We start from the raw sequence: 27,392 nt of genomic DNA, 5'->3' as shown, positions 1-27,392 counted from the left end.
CCGCATCCGGGCTCCTTTTTCTTTGAACAATCAGATGAGCTTGCTTCAAGCACACTCACCCCCCCTAAGATCTGGGCTGTTTCACAAGTGCCCTCCTGCCACCCTCTCCCACCCAGCCAAAGTGGCCTCGCACTTTGCTTTCAGAACCTGTGCTGCCCTTCAACATTCTGTGACCAGTCCTTTCTCCCTCCCTCTGCCAGCAGAGCATCTGAAATATACTCGGAGTCGAGAGTGGATTTCATGCTCTTTATTCAGCTCATAGTGGTGAGGAGGAATGGAAGTTCCCCCACAGTATCTGCTTTGTATACATTATTTACACAATGGGCTGCACGTGATTGGCTAATTCCGGGATTCTCCTGTAGGCTAATCAGGTTGTGGATTCACTTCCATCTGGAGCTGGATTGGGCGGCTCCTGTGGACCAATCAGACTGCTGCATTCTGAATCCTATTGTTCTAGGACCAATCAGACTGCTGCATTTTGGATCCTATTCAACTCAGTACATAACAACATCCAAGATCATTGCATGCTGAGCCAACAGATGGCCAGGGTTTTGTTTTGTGTTAAATCATCAGTCCATCTAGCTCAGACCTGTCTGCACTGTCTGGCAGTCTCTGGGGTTTCAGAGGGTTTCCCCACCCCAACTGAACTTTGCCCCTTCCCCAATAAATAAAGCAAGATTCTAGTCCTCGTAGCTTTGAAAGCATGGGTTGATTTAAATAGGAACATAAGACGATGTCTTATGCGGAGTCAGGCCATTGCTGTAGCTGGTTTAGTATTGCATACACAGATTGCTCTAGTTATCTCCTGCTTGGACTACTGCAATGCGCTCTACATGGGGCTACCTTTGAAGGTGACCCAGAAACTACAATTAATCCAGAATGCAGTAGCTAGACTGGTGACTGGGAGTGGCTGCCGAGACCATATAACACTGGTCCTGAAAGACATACATTGACTCCCAGTACATTTTCGGGCACAATTCAAAGTCTTGGTGCTGACCTTTAAAGTCCTAAATGGGCCTTGGCCCAGTATACCTGAAAGAGCGTCTCCACTCCCATTGTTCTGCCCGGACACTAAGTTCAAGTGCAGAGGGCCTTCTGGCGGTTCCCTCCCTGCGAGACGTGAGGTTACAGGGAACCAGGCAGAGGGCCTTCTTGGTAGTGGTGCCTGCCCTGTGGAACGCCCTCCCATCAGATGTCAAGGAAATAAACAACTATCTGACTTTTAGAAGACATCTGAAGGCAGCCCTGTTTAGGGAAGTTTTTAATGTCTGACGTTTTATTGTATTTTTAATATTTTGTTGGATGCCACCCAGAGTGGCTGGGGAAACCCAGCCAAATGAGTGGGGTAAAAGTAATAAATGATGATGATGATGATGATGATGATGATGATGATGATGACTGGCAGGCAGGCAGCAAGGGCACTCTGGGATTTCAGGCAAGAGTCTCTCCCAGCCCTTCCTGGAGATTGAACTCAGGACCATCTTCATGAAAAACAGACACTCTACCGCTCAGATCAATACCTAGAAACGTAGGAAGCTGCTTTGTAACAGGAAAGACCACTGGACCCCCCTTAGCTCAGTAGAGCCTGCACTGACTGGCAGCAGCTCTCCAGGGTTCCAGGCAGGGGACACGGCAAGTCCTTGCTGGAGATACCGGGGAATGAAGCTGGGAGCCTGGGCGGGCAACAGAGATGTTCTGCCCTGGACCGGCGACCTCTCCTTTCGCAAAGGACTCCTGGTGCACACCCCCTTTTTGTATCTCTCTGCCCCTTATCTTTCCTGCAAGGGTTCTCGCTGTCCTGCTTTATCACTCCTGCAGAAGAAAACTGGGTGAGAAATCTCTGCAAGGCCACAAAGAAATGATACCCAGGGCACAAACAGATTAAAATCGCTACATTGCTTCGGTTAGCATTGGAGAAGGAGGGGGGAATTTTGCTAGCCTAGGAAAGTGGGGTTTTGAGTGGGTGTTAGGATGGGCCACAGCCGAGGTTCTCTGCACATGCTCTATTTCCCCCCATAAACCCCTTTGGAGGGACGCGGGTGGCACTGTGGGTTAAACCACAGAGCCTAGGGCTTGCCGATCAGAAGGTCGGAGGTTTGAATCCCCGCGACGGGGTGAGCTCCCGTTGCTCGGTCCCTGCTCCTGCCAACCTAGCAGTTCGAAGCACGTCAGAGTGCAAGTAGATAAATATATACTGCTCCAGCGGGAAGGTAAACGGTGTTTCCGTGTGCTGCTCTGGTTCGCCAGAAGCGGCTTAGTCATGCTGGCCACATGACCCGGAAGCTGTACGCCAGCTCCCTCAGCCAATAAAGCAAGATGAGTGCCGCAACCCCAGAGTTGGTCACGACTGGACCTAATGGTTAAGGGTCCCTTTACCTTTACCTTAAACCTCTTTGGGTTTTAGTCCCTGGGGGAGGAGAGTTACTCTGCATGTGCTCAGTGGAACACAGACCTTAAAAGTCTTCTAATAGGCAAAAAAAGCCTTTTGTTCAAGGTGGGATGGCGCTCTGCCCATGGTCAGAGACACCTCACAACTGGAGGCACCAATAATTGTTGCATTCATTTGGGCAGCAGAAGGCAACAACATCAATTAATTCCGTGGGTACATCACTCCACCTTCACAAAGGCAGGAAATAATTCAGGTTCGACAATTTGGTTTTATAAACTGCGGTCTGTGTGTGTGTTCTCGGGGTGCCAGCCCTGAAATCCTAACTTGGAGGAAGCGGGAAACACTCTCCATACGTGCTCAGAGAGGCCCCTTCGCATCCAGGACCGGATTTGGGTTTGATGAGGCCCTAAGCTACTGAAGGTAATGGGGCCCTTTATAAGTAAGTAAAAAAATTAATATAATTATAGTATTTATATATAGTATTATAGTAGCAAGTGGGGGTAACAGGGAACTGTACTAGTAAATAATAATATAGGCATGCTACATGTTGCCATGCAGAATGTAGGCACCCTTTATGTAGAAATGAGCAAACCAGTGATATTTTAGGGAGCAGGCTAGCAGACAGGGCCCATTACGTACATCATAGAAGCCTACACAACACAAAACAAAACACTGTTGCTGTATGTAGGTTTTATTTTATTGGTTTTTTATCTTATATTTTGGAAATGTACATCCAGTTTTTTCTTCCTTTGTTTTTTTTGGGGGGGGCCCAAGACTAGCTATAGCTTGTTTAGCTTATACAGTGGTACCTCCGGTTACAGATGCTTCAGGTTACAGACTCCGCTAACCCTGAAATACAGTGGTACCTCGGGTTAAGAACCGCCGCTGCACAATTTCTGTTCTCATCCTGAAGCAAGGTTCTTAACCCAAGGTACTATTTCTGGGTTAGCAGAATCTGTAACCTGAAGGGTCTGTAACCTGAAGGGTCTGTAACCCAAGGTACCACTGTAGTACCTCGGGTTAAGAACTTTGCTTCAGGATGAGAACAGAAATCGCTTGGCGGCAGTGGGAGGCCCCATTAGCTAAAGTGGTGCTTCAGGTTAAGAACAGTTTCAGGTTAAGAACGGACCTCCAAAACGAATTAAGTTCTTAACCCGAGGTTGTTGTTGTTGTTTAGTCGTTTAGTGGTGTCCGACTCTTCGTGACCCCATGGACCGAAGCACGCCAGGCACTCCTATCTTCCACTGCCTCCCGCAGTTTGGTCAGACTCACTGTCCAACCATTTCGTCCTCTGTCGTCCCCTTCTCCTTGTGCCCTCAATCTTTCCCAACATCAGGGTCTTTTCCAGGGAGTCTTCTCTTCTCATGAGGTGGCCAAAATATTGGAGGCTCAGCTTCAGGATCTGTCCTTCCAGTGAGCACTCAGGGCTGATTTCCTTAAGGATGGATAGGTTTGATCTTCTTGCAGTCCATGGGACTCTCAAGAGTCTCCTCCAGCACCATAATTCAAAAGCATCAATTCTTTGGCGATCAGCCTTCTTTATGGTCCAGCTCTCACTTCCATACATCACTACTGGGAAAACCATAGCTTTAACTATACGAACCTTTGTTGGGAAGGTGATGTCTCTGCTTTTTAAGATGCTGTCTAGGTTTGTCATTGCTTTTCTCCCAAGAAGCAGGCGTCTTTTAATTTTGTGGCTGCTCTCACCATCTGCAGTGATCATGGAGCCCAAGAAAGTAAAATCTCTCACTACCTCCATTTCTTCCCCTTCTATTTGCCAGGAGGTGATGGGACCAGTGGCCATGATCTTCATTTTTTTGATGTTGAGCTTCAGACCATATTTTGCGCTCTCCTCTTTCACCCTCATTAAAAGGTTCTTTAATTCCTCCTCACTTTCTGCCATCAAGGTTGTGTCATCTGCATATCTGAGCTTGTTGATATTTCTTCCGGCAATCTTAATTCCGGCTAGGGATTCATCCTGCCCAGCCTTTCGCATGATGAATTCTGCATATAAGTTAAATAAGCAGGGAGACAATATACAGCCTTGTTGTACTCCTTGCTGGCAAGGTACCACTGTACTAAATCCGGCACTGTCCTATACCACGAGGTGGCTTTGCTCTGAGCCAGAAAGCGGCGGTGGCCAAAAGGGGCGCCACTCCGGAGCGGCTCCGGTTCCTGGAGCTGGCCGGGCTTTGGCGCTGCCCTGTTGCCGAAGGCGGAGCCTCTCCCTCCCTCCTTCTCCGCCTGGAGGGAGTCACGGGTCCTCGGCAGGGCTGGACGGGGCGGAGCCCGGCCGGGAAGGGAAAAACGGAAGGCGAGGAAGTGATGCCAAGTCGAATTTGGGAGCCAGAAGCGGCGCGGCGCGAACGCTGCGCTGGGGCGGCTGGCGGGGCGTCATGGAAGTGCCCGCGGTGAACCTGAAGGTAGGCGCAGGAGAGGAAAGCGAGCGGGGTAGGAGGAGGCGCGAGGCGCGATGGCGCAAGGGGCTTTCCCTTGGGAGAGGGCAAGGCCTGGTACGTGGGTGCAGTTGGCAACTGAGTAGGAGGCAGGTGTGTCCGGGGGTGCAAGAGAAAGGACTGGGGGGCTGGGTGGAAGGCAGTGGGTGTGTCAAAGATGGGCTGGTGCCCAGGTATGAGGCTGGGGGATGCACTGCTTGCTTGCATTTCTATCCCACCTTTTGAGCCATGGAGCGCAAGGTGGTGGCATGGCTCTGCTCAGTTCATGCCCACAACAAGCCTGCGAGGTAGGCCTAGGTTGAGAGAAAGTGACTGGCCCAACGTCACCCAGTGAGCTTCATGGCCAAGTTGTCATTCGAACCCTGGACCGAGACTGACATTCTAACTCCTTCACCACTTTGCCCCGCGGACTGGGCGTGTGTGCCCGAGAACACGGTTTTAGTAAGTTGGCAACGCTAGTAAGGAGAAGCACCCGGGGCAACTTGTATATTTGGCAGCCTGGGAAGTTTCCTAGAGGAGTTGATGCTTAGGACGCATATTCTTTGTTACGGGCAATGGTTTGTAAAACACGCATTGACCCTCTTCTATTCTATTCCTTGTGAAAGATAAGTAAGCGAGGAATGGATGGTGCATTTCTGGAAGGGGAGGGTGTGACTGGGATCGAGAGCAGGGATCGTTCCCTGCTTTTCCATTGCATCCGGGTTTTGGGTACTGAATGTCCATGCATGTGCAGCGTTTGTGCACTGGCTCTCTAAACATGCACTCCATAATAATAATAATAATCTATTTGTACCCTGCCCATGGTGGTGCTGTGGGTTAAACGACAGAGCCTAGGACTTGCTGAGCAGAAGGTCGGCGGTTCGAATCCCCGTGACGGGGTGAGCTCCCCTTGCTCGGTCCCTGCTCCTGCCAACCTAGCAGTTTGAAAGCACATCAAAGTGCAAGTAGATAAATAGGTACCGCTCTGGCGGGAAGGTAAACGGCGTTTCCGTGTACTGCTCTGCTTCGCCAGAAGCGGCTTAGTCATGCTGGCCACATGACCCGGAAGCTGTACGCCGGCTCCCTCGGCCAATAAAGCGAGATGAGCGCCACAACCCCAGAGTCGGTAGCGAATGGACCTAACGGTCAGGGATCCCTTTACCTTTACCCTGCCCATCTGACTGGGTTGCCTCAGCCGCTCTGGGCAGCTCCATGACTCTTGTTCCCCTTTGAATTTTTTCCTGCCCCTACACCCGGCCTGATGTACTCAGACGGCTTTATAGCATCAAAGAATGGTAGAGTGCGAAGGGAACCCCAAGGGCCATCTAGTCCAACCCCCTGCATAGCTGAAGAATCCCTGACAGAAGGCCATCCAACCTCTGCTTAAAAACCTCCAAAGAAGGAGAGTCTGCTACCACCTTCCGAGGGAGTCCCTTCCACTGTCAAACAGCTCTCACCACCAGAAAGTTCTTCCAAATATTTAGTTGGGATCGACTTTCTTGCCATGTGAATCCATCGGTTCACGTCCTAGCCTCTGGAGCAGCAGAAAACGAGCTTCCTCCATCGTCCATGTGACAACCGTACAGATATTTCAGCCTTCCTCAAGGAACTCCTCCCCACCCCGACACCCCATGTGATGCAAAACACTGTCCTCCAATATGTCGAAATCCACACTCGGCCATGACCCACAAAATTCCTGTTAGTGGCAGTTTTTATTGCTGTCTCTGGCCTAGAATGTCAGCTCTAGGGGAAACCAAAACCTGCGATGCTTGTGGTTAAGTTTGGAGGTCATCACATGACGATCTGATCACGTTAAAGGTTCTGTTCTTAGTTTGGGTTAGCATACATACATACATCATTTTATTTGTATGTCGCCTTTCCGTAGTTCAAACCGTGCTCATGGCGGCTCACAGCATGAAAAAATACATCATTACAGACATAACAGAAGTAGTCATAAACAATAAACGTAAAAAATACACAACGAAGTTGAACAATTTCCGCATAAATCATCGTAAGATCTAAAATAAAGAGACAAAAAATAATATAAATAACAGCAACAAACTCCCCCTAAGCCTTGCTCCAGCCCAAGAGTCTGTTCAGTAGCCTCAGTTTTTGTAGTTGGAGTCAGTCAGGGCCCCGGTCTCGCAGGGCAGGTGGAAAAAGGCCTACAAGGTTCTAATGCTGCCTTGTTTTCGCTTTATGTCCCGGGGTTTTTGTAGATACTGAGTGCCGTATTTTTCGCCCCATAGGACGCACCGGCCCATAGGACGCACCTAGTTTTTTTGGGGGGAAATAAAGGGGGGGAATTATTTCCCCCCCAGGTGCTCTGCGCTAATCCTGAAGCTTGGGGCGTGCGGAGCTCAGCACGCCCCAAGCTTCTGGCTGCCGGCAAGGTCTCCGCTAGCCTTGGGACAGCTGGGTCTCCCACGGCTAGCGGATAGCTTCCTGAAGCCTGGAGAGCGAGAGGGGTCGGTGCGCAACGACCCCCCTTGCTCTCCAGGCTTCAGCGAAAGCCTGCATTCGCCCCATAGGACGCACACACATTTCCCCTTCATTTTTGGAGGGGAAAAAGTGCGTCCTATAGGGCGAAAAATACGGTACATCCTCGAAATAACGAGGTAAAAATCTTTCTAGTAAAAGCAGCACATCCTCCAATTCCATTCGCATTCCTATTTTCATTCACATTCAATACGTTTTTGCAACAATATCAAAAATTATCCTGCTTCTGTCCTTTTGCCTGGTATCTCAAATGACATCTGGTATCTCAAATGGTATTTATCTAACGGTAGACTGGAACTAACCCCCCCCCCCATCATGGTTTGCACTTCCAGAGATACAAACAAGAGTGTCTCACCAGAGTGGTGCATGTTCTGGTTATCTCCCACTTGGAATACTGCAATGCGCTCTACGTGGGGCTACCTTTGAAGGGGACCCGGAAACTACACCTAATCCAGAATGCAACAGCTAGACTGGTGACTGGGAGTGGCTGCCGAGACCATATAACACTGGTGCTAAAAGACTCCCAGTACATTTCTGAGCACAATTCAAAGTGTTGGTGCTGACCTTGAAAGCCCTAAATGGCCTCGGCCCAGTATACCTGAAGGAGCGTCTCCACCCCCATCGTTCAGCCCGGACACTGAGGTCCAGCTCCGACGGCCTTCTGCCAGTTCCCTCCCTGTGAGAAGTGAGGTTATAGGGAACCAGGCAGAGGGCCTTCTTGGTGGTGGCACCCGCCCTGTGGAACGCCCTCCCTTCAGATGTCAAGGAAATAAACAACTACCTGACTTTTAGAAGACATCTGAAGGCAGCCCTGTTTAAGGAAGTTTTTAATGTCCGATGTTTTATTGTATTTTTAATATTTTGTTGGAAGCCACCCAGAGTGGTTGGGGAAACCCAGCCAGATGGGCAGAGTATAAATAAAAAATTATTATTTTAGTATTATAAAGAAACCATCGTTTACAGGCACTAGTTAGCTCTCCTCTTCTGTCTGCTTGGCTCTGCCAGTTCTAAGGTGCGGTGGCCTTAACGAGGCAGAGCAGCGGCTGCAAAAATTACCCCCCCTGCACACAATTGGGTTGCAGCAAACCACAGTTAGCATGAACTGTGGTTTGCAAAACCAACTTCAGACCACAGGTGGTTGTTCTGCTTTAACAGCTGATTGTAGGCTTGGGTTGAGCAGTTTGTACATTATGCTATATTGGGGGTGAGCAACCTCCCTCGAGGGCCACTTGCAATGATGGATGGGCAGTTGGGGGCCGCATGCCAAGGGCAGTGGCTGGAGGCTGCGGCTGGTGATTGCAAGAGACACATGGAAAGTACCACTTGGGCGCCCAGGGGGCTGCTCTGAACCCCCCCCCCGAGGGCCACATGCCAGGACTGTGTTTCTGACATGTGTGCTGTGCCATCATTTAAATTTCCAAACCGTAGTTTGGTGTGATATAAGAAGCTGAAGTTGTCAGGCATGAGTTTGAATGCCATCTTAATTTGCTGCAGACTTGTTATTTGGCTTTGAGTAGCTTCTGAGCCTGGTTTTTTCTTTCTGTCAAATGGAGGTGACGGTGGCCTACCTTACAGGGTCATGCTGAAGGTGATCTTATTACACAGCACCAATATCAGATGCGTCCCTAAGCCTCTCAGCGTGCCTGCCTGCTGAGCTGATTTATCTGGTTAGCTAAATGCATATAATGGGAATGTCCTTTATTAATGTCCCCCCCGCCCTCCGTAGAGTACTCTGTATGTAGAAACCTAGCTCATCAGGATGATTTCTGAGCACGGGTCCTCTTCCTTGATGTGTTAGCTTTCCAGCTGCAGGGAGAGTGGGCTTTCTTTCTCTGTGTCAACTCACAAATGTGCAGATAAAGTTTCTAAGTGGATAGTGCCTGTTGAAATTTAGAGAGCGAGAGCATGGCTCTTAACTTGGGGAGGGCACTGTGAGACGGAATTTAAAACTGCTTTGTTTTTTGGCAGCCTTGCAAATCAAAGGTTCTGTGCTGTGATCGGTTTGGTTAATTATTAAAATGTAAGTGCTACTAAAAACAGGTTTTCTTTCCCTCTCTCCCAACCCCCCCCCCATGTCTAAGCAGAGTTTGCTTATATATCTCCCCCTTTTATGGGGGGGGGAATCCCCAAGAGAGTGGGGTTGGTGTGATTTTCTTACATGGAGAATCCTAAAATCCCCGCAGCATTCTTTTTAGGAGATTTTGAGAGAAGCAAGAAAGCTGTGCCAGAAGCTTCCCGAGATCCAAAGTCTGCTCCTGAAGAGGCAACCCTTTTTGCATGAATCAGGGGATTGAAACTAGGATGTTGAGGTACGCCAGAGATGGAGTTCGTGCACCCTTCATAGTTTTTTTCTGCTGCCATTAAAGGTGCAGTAGCCCTGTAATATGTACTCAGAAGTAAATTCAGCGGGGCTTGCTCCCAGATAAGTGAGTGCTGTGTACAACTGCAGCTTTAAACTGCAGATTAAAGTATTTTCCCCTGATGAGTCGTGGGGACTGACAATGAGCAAAGTGGACAGGCGTTTGCAGAGGTGCTTGCTAGCGGTTGTGCCCCTGTCTCCAGGAAACAAAGCTGAACTGATTGAGCCTCCTTCTTCAGGGACAGTATATAGTATACAGAATTAGCAGTTGCTTCAGAAAAAAAAGCAACAGGAACTTTTATCTCTGTGACCCGTTTATGATTTCTGGCTGACAACGGAAGCTGGTCTACAGGGCTTTTTGGCTCGGTCCAACAAGGGAATTCTTAACTTATCTTTTATGTAAATCCATGCCTGCCCGCTACATTCTTCTAGGGCTGCCAGCAAACTCCCAAGCAGCTGATTTTTTTCTGTCTCAAGGCTAGATAAAATGGGTTACTGTATATTTTCTTTGGGGAAGTCTCTGTGTGTGTGTGTGTCCAATGTTAAATAAGCAAGGACAGGGGTCAGCAACCTAAGGCCCATGGGCCGGAAGCAGCCCACAGAGGTCATTTGACCAGCTCAGGAGCCACCCCCGAACTAAGTTGCCCAGTCTGGCGCTGCGCTAAAGTGCTGCAGCGCGGCATGGGGACTCGTTTTCGCGGTGCGGAAAATCGCATCTGTGCAGATGCTGAAAATCGCGGGCGTGCTCGCTCTCTCTCGATCTGGCCCACGGAGGGATCTCTGCAGGACCGATCCGGCCCAGGCAAGATAAACCTTGCTGACCCCTAAAGCAAGGACTTACTGATAACAGAAGACTGAGAGTCCTGCTGGATCAGACCAGTGGCCCACCGAGTCCAGCATCCCGTTCACCCAGTGACCAACCAGATGCCCCAATTGGAAGCAGGACTCCAGAGCGAGGCCACTCTCCTCTCCTGTGATTTCCAGCAATTGGTACAGTATTCAGAAATTTCAGAAGATCTACAGTACCGACGTTGGAGGCTAAGGTTGCCACATGTCCCTAGAAAGACGGGGTTGCCCTGTTTTGGGACAAAATTCCTCCACTGCTTGGCCCTCTCCACTGCCCTGACCTGACCTGACCTCTCCTCCTCTCTCTGCGCTCGGGTCTCTTCCGATGCCAGCATGGGCAAGAGGCTGGAGCTGCAGCTCAAGCCGCCCGTGGGAACTGGCCGTCTACCTCTGGCCCCTGCCCATCCTTGTGAGTCAAGGGGAAAAGTGGGGCCAGGGTGGTGAGGGATGCAGGAAAATGGAGCATTTGGTATTATGAGTGTGTGTGTGCCCCCCAATCCCCACCCTCTGACCCATCCTGTATTTTGCCTGACCAAATATGGCAGCCCTAGGAGGCAGAGACATCAGGACCAGTAGCCATCAATAGCCGTCTCCTGGGCTTGCCGAATGGAAGGTCAGTGGTTCGAATCCCCGCGACGGGGTGCTCTGTCTCAGCTTCTGCCAACCAAGCAGTTCAAAAGCACACCGGTGCAAGTAGATAAATAGGTACCACTGTGTCAGGAAGGTAAACGGCGTTTCTGTGCGCTTTGGCTTCCGTCACGGTGTCCCGTAGCGCCAGAAGCGGTTTAGTCCTCTGGCCACATGACCCGGAAAGCTGTCTGTGGACAAACGCCGGCTCCCTCAGCCTGAAAGCGAGATGAGCGCCGCAACCCCATGGTTGCCTTTGAATGGACTTAATCATGCAGGGGTCCTTTACCTTTTTTACCTTTACCATGAATTTGTCCCATCCTCTTTTAAAGCAGTCCTTTTAAAGCTGTCACTGCCTCCTGTGGGAGTGAGTTCCATAGTTTAACTCTGTGCCGTGCAGATAAGGCCTTTCTTTTATCTGAACATTCAGCTTCAGCAGACGGTCCCAAGTTCTAGTATTATGAAAGGGAACCAAGTTTTTCTTTAACGTGTCATTACAGTGGTACCTCAGGTTAAGAACTTAATGCATTTCGGAGGTCCGTTCTTAACCTGAAACTGTTTTTAACCTGAAGCACCACTTTAGCTAATGGGGCCTCCCACTGCCGCTGCGCGATTTCTGTTCTCATCCTGAAGCAAAGTTCTTAACCCGAGGTACTATTTCTGGGTTGGCGGAGTCTGTAACCTGAAACGTCTGTAACCTGAAGCATCTGTAACCCGAGGTACTACTGTATCCTCACATTTGTTTATTTATAGCATTTCCATCTATCCAGAAAGGCTTCCAGCGTGACTTGCATACAATCAGTCAAGACAAGGCAGGCTTGCAATCTAATATAGAAATAAAGAAATAAACAGCATAAAAGGAAACAGGGATAGGGAGGGAAGAGGAGAAAATCAAACTTGGGCACTTATTAAATAGTTGTTCTTATTTTGTTCTTATTTATTACATTTGCATACTGCCCTTCATCCAAAGATCCCAGGACAGTTCCCAATATAAAAATACAAAATGAAAGCACAGAATACATAATAAACAAAATCAAAATCTCCCCTCCCATAGACACAGGCCAGAAAAGGCCAGAAAAACATTTTCGCCTGGCACCTAAAGAGATGTAATGAAGGCACCAGGTGAGTCTCCCTGGGGAGAGCATTCCACAAATGGGGAGCCACTGCAGAAAAGGCCCTGTTCTCGTGTTGCCACCCTCTGGACCTCTCGCAGAGGAAGAAGGGCCTCAGATGATGATCACAGGGTCCAGGTCAGTTTATATACCCTTGAGGTATTGTGGTCCTGAGCTGTTTAAGGCTTTATAAGTCAAAACACTTGGAACTGGACCCAGAAACTAATTGGCAGCCAGTGCAGTCAGGCCACGATTGGCATTATGTGAGCAACTTGGCTGCCGAATTCTGCACCAGCTGATACTTCCAAACCATCTTCAGAGGTCGCCTCACATATAACATGTTACAGTAATCTAATTTAGAGGTTACCAGAGCATAGACAACAGAAGTTAGGCTATCCTTGTCCGGACCACTTAGTGGTGGTGTCCTTTCTTGAATTTCACAGCAATCACCTAGGCAAAAGAGAACAAGGAAATGGCAACGACTGAGCAAACAGAGAACAAAAAAGAGGGTAGAGAACAGATGTTTCAGGTTGGATTCCTTTCACATGATGACCAGTGATTACTTCACTATTTCCTCAGCTGGGAAGGAAACATCATTCATTCACTTCTCTCTGTGTGTCCTCTCTGATGTCTTTGGGCTCCACAGATTTGCCCAATCATGACCAATCACTGGTCTTGTCATTCTGGGGTTTTCTTAAAAATGAAACTAAATGTGTAATCCAGATTGCTTTGCAAACCTGCCTTTTTAAGAGCTCCCTTAAAGAATGCAAAACATATCTGCTGATGCATAACTCATGGAAGTAGTAACTTTCCTCAAACGCTGGTTTTTATTTTATTTTTTTGTTCCTTGGGTGCAGTGTGAAATACCTGTTCTTTTATATTCATGGTACTGCATCAAGGTCCTGAAGTTCTCCTGGTCAGCTTCATTTGCTGGTCTCACTAGGGTGAGAAGTGGCAAGCAGGTGTTTATTTCTTTACAAAAGTATTTCTGTACCACCCTCTAACAAAATATTAGAACAGCTTGCAGCAATATCAGTGTGTGTTTTTAAAGCATTAAGAACAGCACAAAACAACCATTAAAATGACTAGCTACTCACTATTTTTAAAAAATAAAATTTCACAGGGCTGTTTTCATTTAAAAAAAAAGTTTCAAGAGACACCTGAAAGTCAAAAGTGAGGATGTGCCATAGCTAGCTGCTATTGGCTTAGCTGCTGTGATGTCAGAGAGAGACAAGGCAGCTCCTGGGAGATCATAAGAGTCTTATGGAGGTTTTTATGGGTCTTCTTTTCTTTGGTCTGCGGCCAATAATGAATAAAACAGAGGCCTTTGTGGTGGCCTTGAAAGTTGATCTCCATTTTTTGGCATCTCATCAGTGGGCCCCCCCTCGCAGCCTTGAAGGAGAGGTTGTGTGGGGCACTGTGTGCTTGTGGATCAGTTTGCAAATAGGCTGTCAAAATCCTACTCAGTGAGTTTTGGGGAGGGGAAAAAATCAAGAAGGCCTTGAGGAATTCTAAAACTCCCAGCTATTCCTGACTCCTTGCGAACCAGTCTTAATACCTTGTAATGAATCCTTGGCTTTTGTGAGAGTTTCTTTCCCTCCCCTTGCACCAAAAAACACCCCCCAAACCCGCAAGCAATTATGCATCAAAGGTTATAAAATGTTTACCAGCTTCCTGTGGGCAGAGACCACCACCCCCTTCCAGTTTTTCATTCTGTAAGCCATAAGGGGGCAATTAATTTTGTCAAAAGTCCAGCTGTGTTTGCAGAGGGTCTTGGTGTTAATCGTGCGTGCGGTGGTCTCGAGGGCATTTACAGAGCTTGGGGAGGAGCAAATTTTTTTAATTAGCTGAGGTTCTTTTTAATGAATGTTGCATATTGAGTGGATGGCTGGGGGGGGGGCAGATTTTTAATTAGCCAAGGTCTTTTTTAATGATTGTTGCATATTGGCTAAACACCGCCGTCCCCAGAAGCGTTGCTGCTTAATATAATTGGACATTTTTTAAAAAGCTGTCAGCTTAGACGTTGAATATATTAAACGCTGTCGGTTTCAATGATTAATATACAAAATTATATTTTCCCTGTTTGCTTAGGGCTTTTTAAAGAGAATTAGCGTAGTGATAACGGCATTGCGACATGTTACTGGTTCAGGAAATTGACAAATCTCCAGTGGCATTTCACTGACCTTTGTATATCTCTTATATATGTGGTCTGTTGTTGTTTTTCCATTCCTTTGGCAGATGATGTTTTACTCCACTTTTCATTCAGGATTGGCTCTCGTTGAATACTGGACCAGAAACTTTCAAGGATTTTATTATTTGCATGTTCATTATTTTAATATGCCAAGACATTGGGCTGTATCCAATTTAGTTGGATATAACTAAGCTCTACTCAAAAGTAGACCCATTGAAGTTAATCAACCTAAGACTAACATGGGAGACAACCGAATATCTTAAGCATGTGGTGGTAGAGGCTTGGTAGGGAGGGAAGGGCAGTGGCGTAGCGTGGGGGGTGCAGGGGGGGGCCGGCCGCACCGGGCGCAACATCTGGGGTGGCGCGCTCGCACTCGGAGCTCTCTGCCCCTACCTGGCTCACTCACTCTCTCTCACTGCAGTGCTGGCTGTGTGAATCCGATCCGAGCCGCTGGGTCGCTGCCCACTGTGGAGGGGGTGGGTGCCAGGCGTGCGGTGCGGAGAGAGAGCGAGGGACTATCTGGGGGAGGGACAGTGCAGCGGCCGCCCAGCGCAGCGCTGAGCGCGGGAGAGAACCACACCAGACCAGCCCAGGCAGCAGCAAGAAGAAGCTGGCAGCGGCGGCAGGTTAGGGGTTAGGGGGCGCAAATTACTTGCCTTGCCCCGGGTTAGGGGGCGCAAATTACTTGCCTTGCCCCGGGTGCTGACAACCCACGCTACGCCACTGGGGAAGGGTCCTTCTCACTCAGAGGCACTTCTAAGAAAATTGAGAATTATTTTGCTGCACTGCACCAAAAATCCAGCATCCTGTTTTGTGACTGCAGCTAACCAAATGCCTCTGAAGAGCTCACAAATGGGGGGAGGGGGGGAGAGGGCCTATGCCCATAACATCTGGCATCAGAGGTATACTGCACCTGTCAATGGAGGTTTTGTTTGGCTCATAGCTGGTGAAAGATTTGTTTATCTATTATTACATTTCATTTATGTGTCTATTAAAACATGTTACATGTTATTGCATCCAGACACATAGATGCTGACATGTTTCAATCCCTTTCAGTTATTCTTAGCTGCTTTTCATTGTCTTTACCCACTTCTTTATTGATGATTTTAATATGTCTTTGTAACCTGCTTAGAGGTTTTGCTTAGAGGTTTTGCGCCATCAAGTGCCGGATATAAATTTTGTTCAATGAAAGAAACAAATTTAATGAATTTCTATCCCACTGTTCCTCCAAGAAGCTCAGGAAAGGCATGTGTGATTTTCTCCACCTGCTCCCCTCCTGATTTTATAAAGTTCACAACAACCCTGTGAGGTTGGTTATGCTATGAGAGGCAGCAAGCCGCCCAGGATCACTCAGTGAACGTCATATGGCTGAGTGGGGGATTTGAACCCCAGTCTCCCAGGTCCTAGTCCAGAACTCTTAACCACTACACCAACCCTGGGTCTCTCCATCTGTCCCCCATAAAACAAATTTTAGAAAGCCATTCAAGCTGGTTTAATCAGCTTGGGGGTACTTTTGTGTTGCTTTTGCACCACAGGGGCTGTCCCCCATGGTTGTCTTAAACCCTAGGCTGAATCCTATAGGAAGGAAGCTGTGGAAAATGGATGCTTGGCACAAATTTCTGGACTGGGATGTTTGCCCAATTGCGTCAATAACAACAAATCTACATTCTCTTGTCATCGCAGTTCAGAAACGACACGTTGCTCCTAAAACACAAACACCCTTGTACATTTTCTGCTTCCAGTTTCTCAGCAATTTTATTTCATGCCGCCTCATACCAGGAAGAAGGAAATGGGTTATGAATGTGTTCAGCGCTGCTTTCAAACATTGCAAAATCACTGAGAAAACAGGTCTTGTTTAGAACTTGTGTAGAGCCCCAAATGTAAATAAAATTAGTTTATTAAAATGTATGGTAGCTGCTCTTCAGCTGTGGCTCTCAGAGTGGCTGGTTTTCGAACAGCTTATTTCTCCAACGTTTTGGCTCCTGAACGCTGCAAACCTGGAAGTGACTGTTCCGGTTTGCAAACTCTTTTTGGAAGCTGAACGTCCGTCTGGACTTCTGCAGCTTCCGATTGGCTGCAGGACCTCCCTGCAGCCAATCAGAAGCCGCACTTTGGTTTCTGAAAGTTTTGGAAGTCGAACGAACTTGCGGAACGGATTCCGTTTGACTTCCAAGGTACGACTGTAGTTCCTTAAAGCTGTGGTGGGGCACCTGTGGCTCTGCAGGTGTTGCCTCAGATGAAACCCAACCGAAGGAGGTCACCTGCCTGCATTTCGTCAAATCCTTCCCTTTATTACCTTCCGGTAGCTCTTTTTTCTCTCTTCACCCCCACTTCCCAGCCACTGCTGAAATTCCCATTGTGATCCCTTATCTGCCTTTGAACCCTGGGAAGGCGGAGGCTCCTTTGGGGTCAGTGGCGTAGCGTGGGGGGTGCAGGGGGGGCCGGCCGCACCGGGCGCAACATCTGGGGGTTAGGGCAAATCCACGGGTTAGGGGGCGCAAATCCACGGGTTAGGGGGCGCAAATCCACGGGTTAGGGGGCGCAAATCCACGGGTTAGGGGGCGCAAATTACTTGCCTTGCCCCGGGTGCTGACAACCCACGCTACGCCACTGTTTGGGGTAGGGGTGGTGGCTTCCCATGTTTAGGAAATTGTCAAGTTACCTGTTCTGGATGGGGTTGTATTCCCTCTGAAAGAGCAGGTGCATAGCCTGAGGGTACTCCTGAATACAGTGGTACTTCGGGTTAAGTACTTAATTTGTTCCGGAGGTCCGTACTTAACCTGAGACTGTTCTTAACCTGAAGCACCACTTTAGCTAATGGGGCCTCCTGCTGCTGCTGCTGCGCCGCCGGAACACGATTTCTGTTCTCATCCTGAAGCAAAGTTCTTAACCTGAAGCACTATTTCTGGGTTAGCGGAGTCTGTAACCTGAAGCGTATGTAACCAGAAGCGTATGTAAACCGAGGTACCACTGTACATCACTGTCACTAGAGGCCCAAGTGTGTGGCTAAGAGTGCCTTTTACCACTTTGTCTGGTTCGCCAACTACAGCCGTTCTTGGATGGGATAGCCTGTTGGGGTTTCTTAATATTGAGGTGGTCAATGGTGCTACTTAGAGGTGTGTGTTTGTAATTCTAACAGAGTCCATATATCCAGAAAAACATACTGTGATAGTGCCAATACCTGAGATGATGGGGCATCCTGGATTTCCTGCTTTGTGTATTTTGGGTAGAAGATAGAAGGTACCTGGTCAAGGTTCTGTTGGTGTGTTTGAGTGGATCTGTTCTTGGATGGGGGGGGTAGCCCTTTAACAATCTTATTCAGTTCTTTTTTGTATTCCCGTGTGGAGTCTGAGTCCAGTTTTTTGTAAAAGGCAGTACTGGAGAGTTGCCTGTGAGCCTCCTGGATGTAATCAGTTTTGTTCATGATGACAACAGCTCCACCCTTGTCTGACTCTTTAATTATAATGTCTGGGTTGTTCCTGAGATTGTCAGCATGGTTGAGATTTTGTTGTAAGCGATGGTGTTTTATAACCTGCATGGCAGCACACCTGTGAGCTCTTGACAATACAGCACACCTGAAGTATCTTAACAATTTAACTAATTAGCAGAGGGAGTTTACCTGCTGCACCGAATGCAGCGATGTGATAGGGTAATTGATTATTTTGAAAACTGTATTTAAGTTGACCAAATGCTTTGTATGGTGCTGGCTGGTGTAGAGTGGTGAGTTGCAGCTGTTTGATTATTGTTTAAAAATAAAAGATAAGCAAAGATATCACAGGCAAGTTTTTATTCCATCGCCCTAGTCGCTGTGCAAACTCGGTTGGCGAACATAGCCTGACCACTGTAGTCTCTGCACTGGTGATTTGGGGGCTAGATTATTGCAATGTGCTCTGTGTGGGGCTGCCCTTGGGTCTGGTTCAGAATGCTGCATCCAGATTGCTGACAGGAGCTTCTCGTCGAGAATTTGGGACCCTTTGTTAAAGCACTGGCTGCCCATCTACTACCAAGCCAGGTTCAAGATTCTTCCAGTAATTTGCAAAGCTCTGAACAACTTAGGTCCATGATAACTCAAGGATCGCCTGAACCTTCATATGCTGGCTTGATCACTAAGATCGTCTGCGGGAGCGTCGCTGTCATTCCGCAAGTTGGTGAGGCTCATTTGTCAACAATGAGTAACCGAGCCTTTAGTACCATTGGCCCAGCCCTGTGGAACTCTCTGCCACTAGAGATTCAGCCAGGTGCGCTTTCTGTGCCAGCTTTCCACGCCTGCTGAAAACCTTTCTGTTATTCCAGGCTTATGTAGGCAATTAAGAGTACTTCCCCCACAATGTTCTACTGCTACTAGCTTTTAACTCTCTTGCTCTTAACTTGTTTTTAACTTTTTATGGTTTTATTTTATACTGCTGTAAACTGTTGGGATAAATTCCTATGGCACAGCGCTATCTAGATATTTCGGGAGATTAATAATCAGGCTACATTATTTTTTCCTTTCCACTTGCAGGCTATCATCCTGGTACACTGGCTGCTGACGACATGGTAAGTTAGTAATACTGCGTTTAATTACGATAATCTGTTGATTAATTCATTTGTGGCACACCCTCGCTAGTGAGGGGTGCCTGTCTCCGTCCCTATTAATTTTCAGGAAGAATTTGAAAATGCTCCTTGTAACCCAGGTGCATTTGCTGGCTAAAGAATACTGTTGTTGTTTTTAAGTGCTTTTGGAATGATTTAATCATGCTGTCACTGGCTACTAGCCAGGGTGGCTTTGCTCTGCCTCCACAGTTGGAGGTAGCAATGCTTCTGAGTACCAGTTGCTGGAAAGGGCAGGAGGCAGGAGCTGCTCTTGTGTTCGAATCCTGATTCTGGGTTTCCTGTTGAGACATCCGGTTGGCCATTGTGTGAACAGGATGCTGGACTAGATGGGCCATTGGCCAGATCCAGCAGGCTCTTCTCACATTCTTTTATCTTCTTTCTTTTGCTCATCATCCTCTTCTGCCCTGGACAGGGGCTGCATGGCATATTGGCTGCCAATTTCCTACCCGTGGGGTAACTTCACCATTCTCGCCCTGGGCGTCTGGGCAGTGGCCCAAAGGGATTCTATTGATGCAATCCTCATGGTAAGTTGTTGTTGTTTAAAAAAACCCACCCAAATCACCATGTTACGAATACATTTGCCTGATGAAAAAGGATTTTGGTGGATTTGTTGATTTCAAGGTGGATGTCCCTAGTTTTAACATGCCTATGAGAGATGGGCTGGTCACCATGGTACAATTAGGACCTGTAACAAAGCCTTGCTGCCTGGAATCTTTTTATTCAGGCTGCCTGCCAGCCAGCCAGCTGTACCCTCGTTTCAGGAGACTCCATTCCACTCCTTCCAGTTTCACATCTCTCCCCCCCCCCTTTACAGCAAAAGGGATCTAGAGGTGCTGTTCCCAAGTGACCTGGCTTTGCAGTGCTTGGAAATGTTGCACGGGGGGATTTTGAGATGCGGGTTGTGCTTCTGCAAACTGTTGAACGCCTCCACGCCTGCTGATGGCCTTCTTGTGCATGCGCGATTGTTTTTTTGGCACTCAGAGAATGAGCCCGCTATCGGTATACAGTGGTACCTCGGGTTAAGTACTTAATTTGTTCCGGAGGTCACTTTAGCTAATGTGGCCTCCTGCTGCCGCCGTGCCGCCGGAACATGATTTCTGTTCTCAACCTGAAGCAAAGTTCTTAACCCGAGGTACTATTTCTGGGTTAGCGGAGTCTGTAACCTGAAGCGTATGTAACCAGAAGTGTATGTAACCCAAGGTACCACTGTACAGTCATACCTCAGGTTATAGCCGCTTCAGGTTGCGTTTTTTCGGGTTACGCACCCGCCAAAACCCAGAAGTACTGCAACAGGTTACTTCCGGGTTTCGTTGGTCGCGCATGCGCAGAAGTGCTAAATCGCGCTTTGCGCATGCACAGAAGCGCCAAATCACAATCTGCACGTGCGCAGATGTGCTGCTGCGGGTTGTGAACGTGCATCCCGCACGGATCACGTTCACAACCCGAACGTCCACTGTATACCGGAGATGGGAAGCTGGTTGTCCTCTAGTTGTTGTTGAACCACAAACTGCCACTATCCCTGGCTGTTGAACCACATCAGCTGGGGCTGATGAGTCGAACGACATCTGGAGAACTGCAGGTTCCCTGGTTTATAGGCTATATCAGTTGGTCCTCTGTCCCTGAAATAGACCCTTACGTGCCTTTACTGCCCCCGGCGACCTCCATCACAACAATGCCTTTTGTTCATGGAGAGCTGGGCAACCTGTGAACCCTCCGTCTGTGGTTGAACTCCGCTTCCCATCATTCCGGACAGTTGGCCATGCTGGCTGGGACTGATGGGAGTGGTAGTTCAGAAAGGCAACCATCACTTGCCTTCACTGCCCCCGGTGACCTCCATCTTTGTTCATGGAGAGTTGGGCAACCTGTGGTCCTCTGTCCGCGGTTGAACTCATGCTTCCCATCATCCCTGATGGTCGGCCATGCTGGCTGGGACTAATGGGAGTTGTAGTTCAGAAACGCTTGCCTTCACTGCCCCCGTCTGCCTCCATCGCAACTGGAGAGGCCACAGATGATCACCATCCTTGGCTTTATAGGCTATAGTTGAATGAAGGGAGGGATGAGCGGTGTCTTGTATCCCTTTCTCTCCTTCCAGTTCCTCACTGGACTTCTGCTGACGATCCTGACGGACATAATCCACTTCAGCCTGTATTACCCTCAGTCGTCTTCGCTGGGTGACACCACCCGCTTCAGCGCCGGCATGGCCATCTTCAGCCTCCTCCTCAAGCCCTTGTCTTGCTTCTTCGCCTACCAGATGTACCGGGAACGTGGAGGAGAGTATGCCTTCAACCTAGGTAGGCGGCCATCGCTCAATCGGCGGCCTGGGTTTTGGTCCTCTGTGGACGGTCCTGGCCCTCATGTCCTCTCCCATGTGGCCCACCATGTTCTTTGGCCCTGCCGATCTTAGCCAAACTTCCGCCCCCTTCATTTTTTCTCTCTTGTCAGCTTCTCATTCATCTTCCTTCTTAAGTCGTGCATCCTTTTCTCCCTCTGTTTGATTTCTTTTCCCTTGCAGACTGGGAGGCTTCGTCGGAGCGATATTCTGCCCAGGATGGTCTTGACTCCACTGCTTTATCCCTCATTTGCCATTACTGAAATGCCTTCCTTCAAGTTTTCTTGCCTTTGTATGCTTCTCTGCTCATTTGGAGACAAGCATTAGCCTCCATCTTCCTCCGGGAAGCTTTTAAAAACACTTTTTAATGAAGGTCAACAAATGTGAGGAGAAAAGGTCTCTGAGAGCAAGATGGCCGACCTTGAGGCACTAGAGGCCTTTGACATGAGGAATGTGTCTGAGAGCAAGATGGCTGCCCTTAAGGCAGTAGAGGCCTTTTGACATGAAGAATATCTTGGAGAGCAAAATGGCTGCCCATAAGGCAGTAGAGGCCCTTTGATAGGAAGAATAGCTCTGAGAGCAAGATGGCCGCCCTTAAGGCAGTAGAGGCCTTTTGACATGAAGAATATCTTGGAGAGCAAAATGGCTGCCCATAAGGCAGTAGAGGCCCTTTGATAGGAAGAATAGCTCTGAGAGCAAGATGGCCGCCCTTAAGGCAGTAGAGGCCTTTTGACATGAAGAATATCTTGGAGAGCAAAATAGCCACCCATGAGGCAGTAGAGGTCTGTTGATATGAAGAATTGCTCTGTAAAATAGGCCCTTTGATATGAGGGTGTGTAGCCTTGGCGACAGAAGTGTAAGCACAGCAGTAGCCTATGTGGTGTTTTCTAGATGTTGGACTACAACTCCCATCATCCCTTGACCGCTAGCCATGCTGGCTGGGGCTGATGGGATCTGGGAGTTCCCAACATCACCTGCCAGCTACTCCTAGTGTAGAAACTGTCATGGCTTTTGAGGTTCTTAAATTTTTTTTTTAGACTTCTTTGATTCCCATTAGCAAGCTACGATTCCAAGAGGGAAGCCATATATCTCTCCGGAATCAGCTTAGGGCCGAGGTTCTTGCAACAATGACTGTTTTTACTTGCACTGGTTGGGTTCAGGTATCCCCCAGCTGCGATGAGAGAATTAAGCTTCAATGATCACAGTATTCAGCGGAGAAGGGAATAAAATCCTGCCAACTTGCTCTGTGCAGCCTTTTTATTTATGTCCTTGTCCCCTGGTGCAAATCCGTGACACCCTCCTTTTCAGAAAGGTGTCCTCCATATCTGTATTCTGCAAAAAAGAGGAATTTATTTAAAACAGATGTGGGGTACCTTTAGCTCTTTGGTTTCCTGCTCCTGATTTGTAAGAACATTTTGGGGATCTGTAAGGACTGGTTCACCTTTTATGGTGGAATTTCTCTGTTGTGTTTTTTGGGTTTTTGTTTTTATTTGATGGGGGGGACCTTTTGGGACTCAAATAAAGGTGTCGGTCCTACAGACCAGAGCACATTGTCTCTTCAAAGAAGCAAGGAGTGTTGATGGCAGCTTATTAGTGCCAGTTCATCCTTTTCAACCATCATTTTGGTGATAGCCGTGTCCTTTCTGAGACATATTTGAACCCTTCTGCTTCTGGGCCTGTTTTGCAAACTGCAGGGAATGAGGTCAGTGGGTGTATTAGGAGGAAACACAAGTCTTAACAACAAAGACCGCCTGAAATAATCACACACACATATATAATATCAAACTGAAGTCAGAGGTACACCACAAATTCTAAACACATCCATCGCACACTGGTGAGAGCCATTGTAGTGCAGTGGTTATTGTATTATGAAAAAGCATTTAAAAACAACTACTTATTGTTTGTTTTAAAAAATGAGTTTAACGATTAAATGAGGGTGGGGAGGTGAACCATGTGTGGCACCTTGAGTTCCTCTTAGGTAAATGTGGGATATAAATGCAATGAAAAAAGTACACAAATCTCCCCAGAGAATCCTGGGAACTGTAGTTTCCCCCTCACAGAACTACAGTTCCCAGGCTTCTTTGGGTGAAAGTCATGTGCTTTGGGTATGCTTTGAATATATGGTGCGGATCTCTACTTAGTTTTACTAAGAGGACACACATTCATATTAATGGGCCTAAGTTGTAGTCATTAATTTCAGTGGGTCTACTCTGAATTCAACTAATGTTGGCTACAACCCATCTCATGTAAAAATGAGTTATTGTATTTGGACAGCATGCTTTCTATATATATCTCCTGAGGAAGGCTCGGTGATCCTATGTACATTTACCTGAATGTAAGCTGAACTCAGTGGTGCTTACTTCTGAGCAAAATGCACGGGCTGGCAATTTGTCTACTCACAAACCAGTTCCACTGTGTTCAGTGGGCCTTACTCCCACTGAATTGCTGAGTTCAGACTCCTCCATCTCTTGCCATGCAACTCTTTAGTAAAAAATAATAATAATGAATTTCCAAAGTGTGCTTCTGAGAGATTTTAATTTAATATGAAATGAGCTCTGACGACTTTGGACCAAGTCACTATAATGGGCTGAATCCTTTCCCCAACACTGAACCAGATGGGGTTTTTATTGGGGGGGGGCTGCATTCAATGCCATTTTGTTTGTCAACAGCACCTGATATCCGGGGATAGATTGCCTCTGAACACGGAGGCTCAACTTTCATTGACCAGAATAACTTAATTTTCTTTAGAATGATTTAAGCCCCAAGAAACACTGTGATATTTTACACATTTAAACAAAGCAACACTTGAATTGAAACCTAATGAAAACAGAAATCTTATTAAAGGCCTACCTAATCCAGTGTCCTGTTGCTATCAGTGACTAGAAATCACACAAGTGGGGCATATGTCTGTAATGGTGTCTCCCCTGCCATTTCAGGGGCAGTGAACACTTGCCCCTCATGGTTGCTGAACTACACATGAACTACATGAACTCCCATAATCCCTGCCTGGGGGTTAATGGAGGCTGGAGGTCTACAGATTCTTCCTCATGCCCAAAGACCATCACTTGCCTTTACTTCCCCCTAGCTGCCTCTGTTGTAACTCTATTACTGCCATGTGCCTTCATTGGCCCAGGCCACCTCCATCACAATTCTGCTCTTTTAATGGATGAGGAACCTGTAGCCCTACTGATTTTGCTAGATTCCAGCACCATTCTGGCTGATGAGTGTTGGAAGTTCAGCAACATTCAGAAGGTCACAGGTGCCTGCCCCTGTTCTAAAAGATGGCCTTTAGAGGTAGACTGTCTCTGGTTTGGGAGGCTGGTCAACAGCTCCATCATAGATAGACCCTAGGGACATGGGTGGCACTGTGGTCTAAACCACTGAGTCTCTTGGGCTTGCTGATCAGAAGGTTGGTGGTTTGAATCCCTGCGACGGGGTGAGCTCCCGTTGCTCTGTCCCAGCTCCTGCCAACCTACCAGTTCGAAAGCACGCCAGTGCAAGTAGATAAATAGGTACCGCTGTGGCAGGAAGGTAAACAGCGTTTCCGTGCGCTCTGGCTTCCGTCATGGTGTCCTGTTGCGCCAGAAGCAGTCATGCTGGCCACATGACCCGGAAAGCTGTCTGCGGACAAATGCTGGCTCCTTCAACCTGAAAGCGAGATGAGCGCCGCACCCCATAGTTGCCTTTGACTGGACTTCTACTTTACCATAGGTAGACCCAAGCTCCCAGAGTTTACCAAACTATTTTTAAAGTCATCTAAGACTGGGCCAAAGGGACGCGGGTGGCACTGTGGGTTAAACCACAGAGCCTAGGGCTTGCTGAAGAGAAGGTCAGCGGTTCGAATCCCCACGACGGGGTGAGCTCCCATTGTTCAGTCCCTGCTCCTGCCAACCTAGCAGTTCGAAAGCATGTCAAAGTGCAAGTAGATAAATAGGTACCGCTCTGGTGGGAAGGTAAACAGCGTTTCCGTGCGCTGCTCTAGTTCGCCAGAAGCGGCTTAGTTATGCTGCCCACATGACCTGGAAACTGACGCCGGCTCCCTTGGCCAATAAAGCGAGATGAGCGCCGGCAACCCCAGAGTCGGTCACGACTGGACCTCACGGTCAGGGGTCCTTTACCTTTACATTTTGAAGACTGGGCCAATGGAGTCTAGAGTGTTTGCATAAAGAAGGTACCGTAGAGCATGTGAAGAGTGCTTCCCCACTTTTGGCTCACAGCAACCAAAAGTGCCACCTGAGAGACAAGTTTTCCTGGACACAGAGCACTTATCCCTCGTTTTTGAAATTGGTCACTGGCGATGGACAACGAAGTGCAATGGCTAAGGGAACTTTTGACTCTCCAAACATGGTTGGACTGCCAACTCCCATCAGCCAGCATGGCCAATAGGTACAAGGTTGGAATTTGTTGTCCATCAACCAGGCTGCCTGGCCATGCATAAAAAAAAAGATGGCAGAACTGAGAAGGAAGCAGGGGCAGTAAAGGCAAGTGATGGTCTGGCTCATTGATGGCATCTGAGATGAGATTCCACTTCCCATCAGCCACAGCTGCCATGGTCAGTGGTCCCTAGGGACAAGTGATGGTCTAGTTCAGAGATGGAAAAACAGTAGCCCTCCAGCCAACATGGCCAACGGCCAGAGCTGTGATGCAAGGTATAAAAGGTAAAGGGACCCCTGACCATTAGGTCCAGTCGTGACCGACTCTGGGGTTGCGGCACTTATCTCGCTTTACTGGCCGAGGGAGCCGGCGTTCAAGCTTCCGCGTCATGTGGCCAGCATGACTAAGCCGCTTCTGGCGAACCAGAGCAGCGCATGGAAACGCCGTTTACCTTCCCGCCAGAGCAGTACCTATTTATCTACTTGCACTTTGATGTGCTTTCGAACTGCTAGGTGGGCAGGAGCAGGGACCGAGCAACGAGAGCTCACCCCGTCGCGGGGATTCGAACCGCCAACCTTCTGATCGGCAAGTCCTAGGCCCTGTGGTTTAACCCGCAGCACCACCCGCGTCCCATTGATGCAAGGAATAGGGGGCTGTAAAGGCAAGTGATAGTCTTAATTCACGGATCGGAAACTTACAGCTCTCCAGTTGCAGCTCATCCCAGCACTTAGATTCTTGCTGGGAACACCTTGAACCCTGGGTGCTGCATCCGAAGGCTAAAAGCTGTTGCTTTCCCCTTTCCTTCCGCACAGGTGTCCTCAACGTCGGGCAGGACCGCAGCTCGTACCAGCCCATCGACCACCCGGAGCCGCCGCGCCCCTACCCAGACGTGGCTACCAAGGCCTCCCCACCTCCCCCTTATTGAGGCGTCCCCTGAACCGTCCAAAGAACACTGGGCCCTTTCCTTGCTGCGCTGGGGAACAAAACCGTCTTCGCCACTTAGCCCCAACCCCACTTCTTCCTCCCCACCAGAGGAAGTGTGGTTTCTAAAAACCAGTCTAGGAGGGGAGGAAAAAAACTTTGGCAACAAACCAACCTGTGGCTTCTTGTTCCTCCCAAACGACTTGAGGGTTTTCTCAGTTTCTGCCGCAAATCGAGAGCGCACCTTGGACAACGATGTTTTAAAGTCTTTCCCCCAATCCCAGAAATGTCATATGTCCTTCTGCAATAGCAAAGTTCTCTGTATTTTTTTCCAGCCACATTGATGCTGATCGATTCAGCCTCTCAAGGCTACCCTGGGAGGAGTAGCCCACCCCCAATAAAATAGTCCCCCCCTCACTAAGAGACTCAGCAAGAGAGTTGTTAGCTGGAGGGTCCGTCTGCTTACAGGAGCCAGCTAACTGATTATTTCCAAAGAGCAATCCATGTCCTTGCCCGTTGCTGCAACTGTGCCATTTTTTTGCCAATGATTTGCTGCAGGCACGCACCTTCTGATGACTGCTGTAGGTGTGCTGATCGTGTTTCTCTCTCAAAAACACTTTTGTGCCTTAAAGAAAACACACAGCCTTCCTTTCTTCCCATGATATTTGTTTGTATGATTGTTTTCCTGAAGAAAATTAAAGAACCTTTTTAATAAAA

The 27,392-nt window shown here is 48.3% G+C and overlaps 1 protein-coding gene across 1 annotated transcript; it reads left to right on the top strand.

The window, feature by feature from the left end:
* The first annotated feature begins 4,655 nt into the window (after positions 1 to 4,655).
* On the top strand, positions 4,656 to 27,392 carry AGTRAP (angiotensin II receptor associated protein). The gene is made up of 5 exons (XM_083629748.1): positions 4,656 to 4,812; positions 18,960 to 18,994; positions 19,464 to 19,575; positions 21,144 to 21,342; positions 26,567 to 27,392. The coding sequence occupies exons 1-5, from the start codon at positions 4,786 to 4,788 to the stop codon at positions 26,677 to 26,679; spliced, it is 486 nt and encodes a 161-aa protein (XP_083485874.1). The 5' UTR covers positions 4,656 to 4,785; the 3' UTR covers positions 26,680 to 27,392.

Source organism: Podarcis filfolensis (assembly GCF_964270895.1).
Source record: "Podarcis filfolensis genome assembly, chromosome: 8".
Classification (NCBI taxonomy): domain Eukaryota; kingdom Metazoa; phylum Chordata; class Lepidosauria; order Squamata; family Lacertidae; genus Podarcis; species Podarcis filfolensis.
The sequence above is the reverse complement of the archived record's forward strand: the minus strand, read 5'-3'. Positions and strand labels throughout refer to the sequence as shown.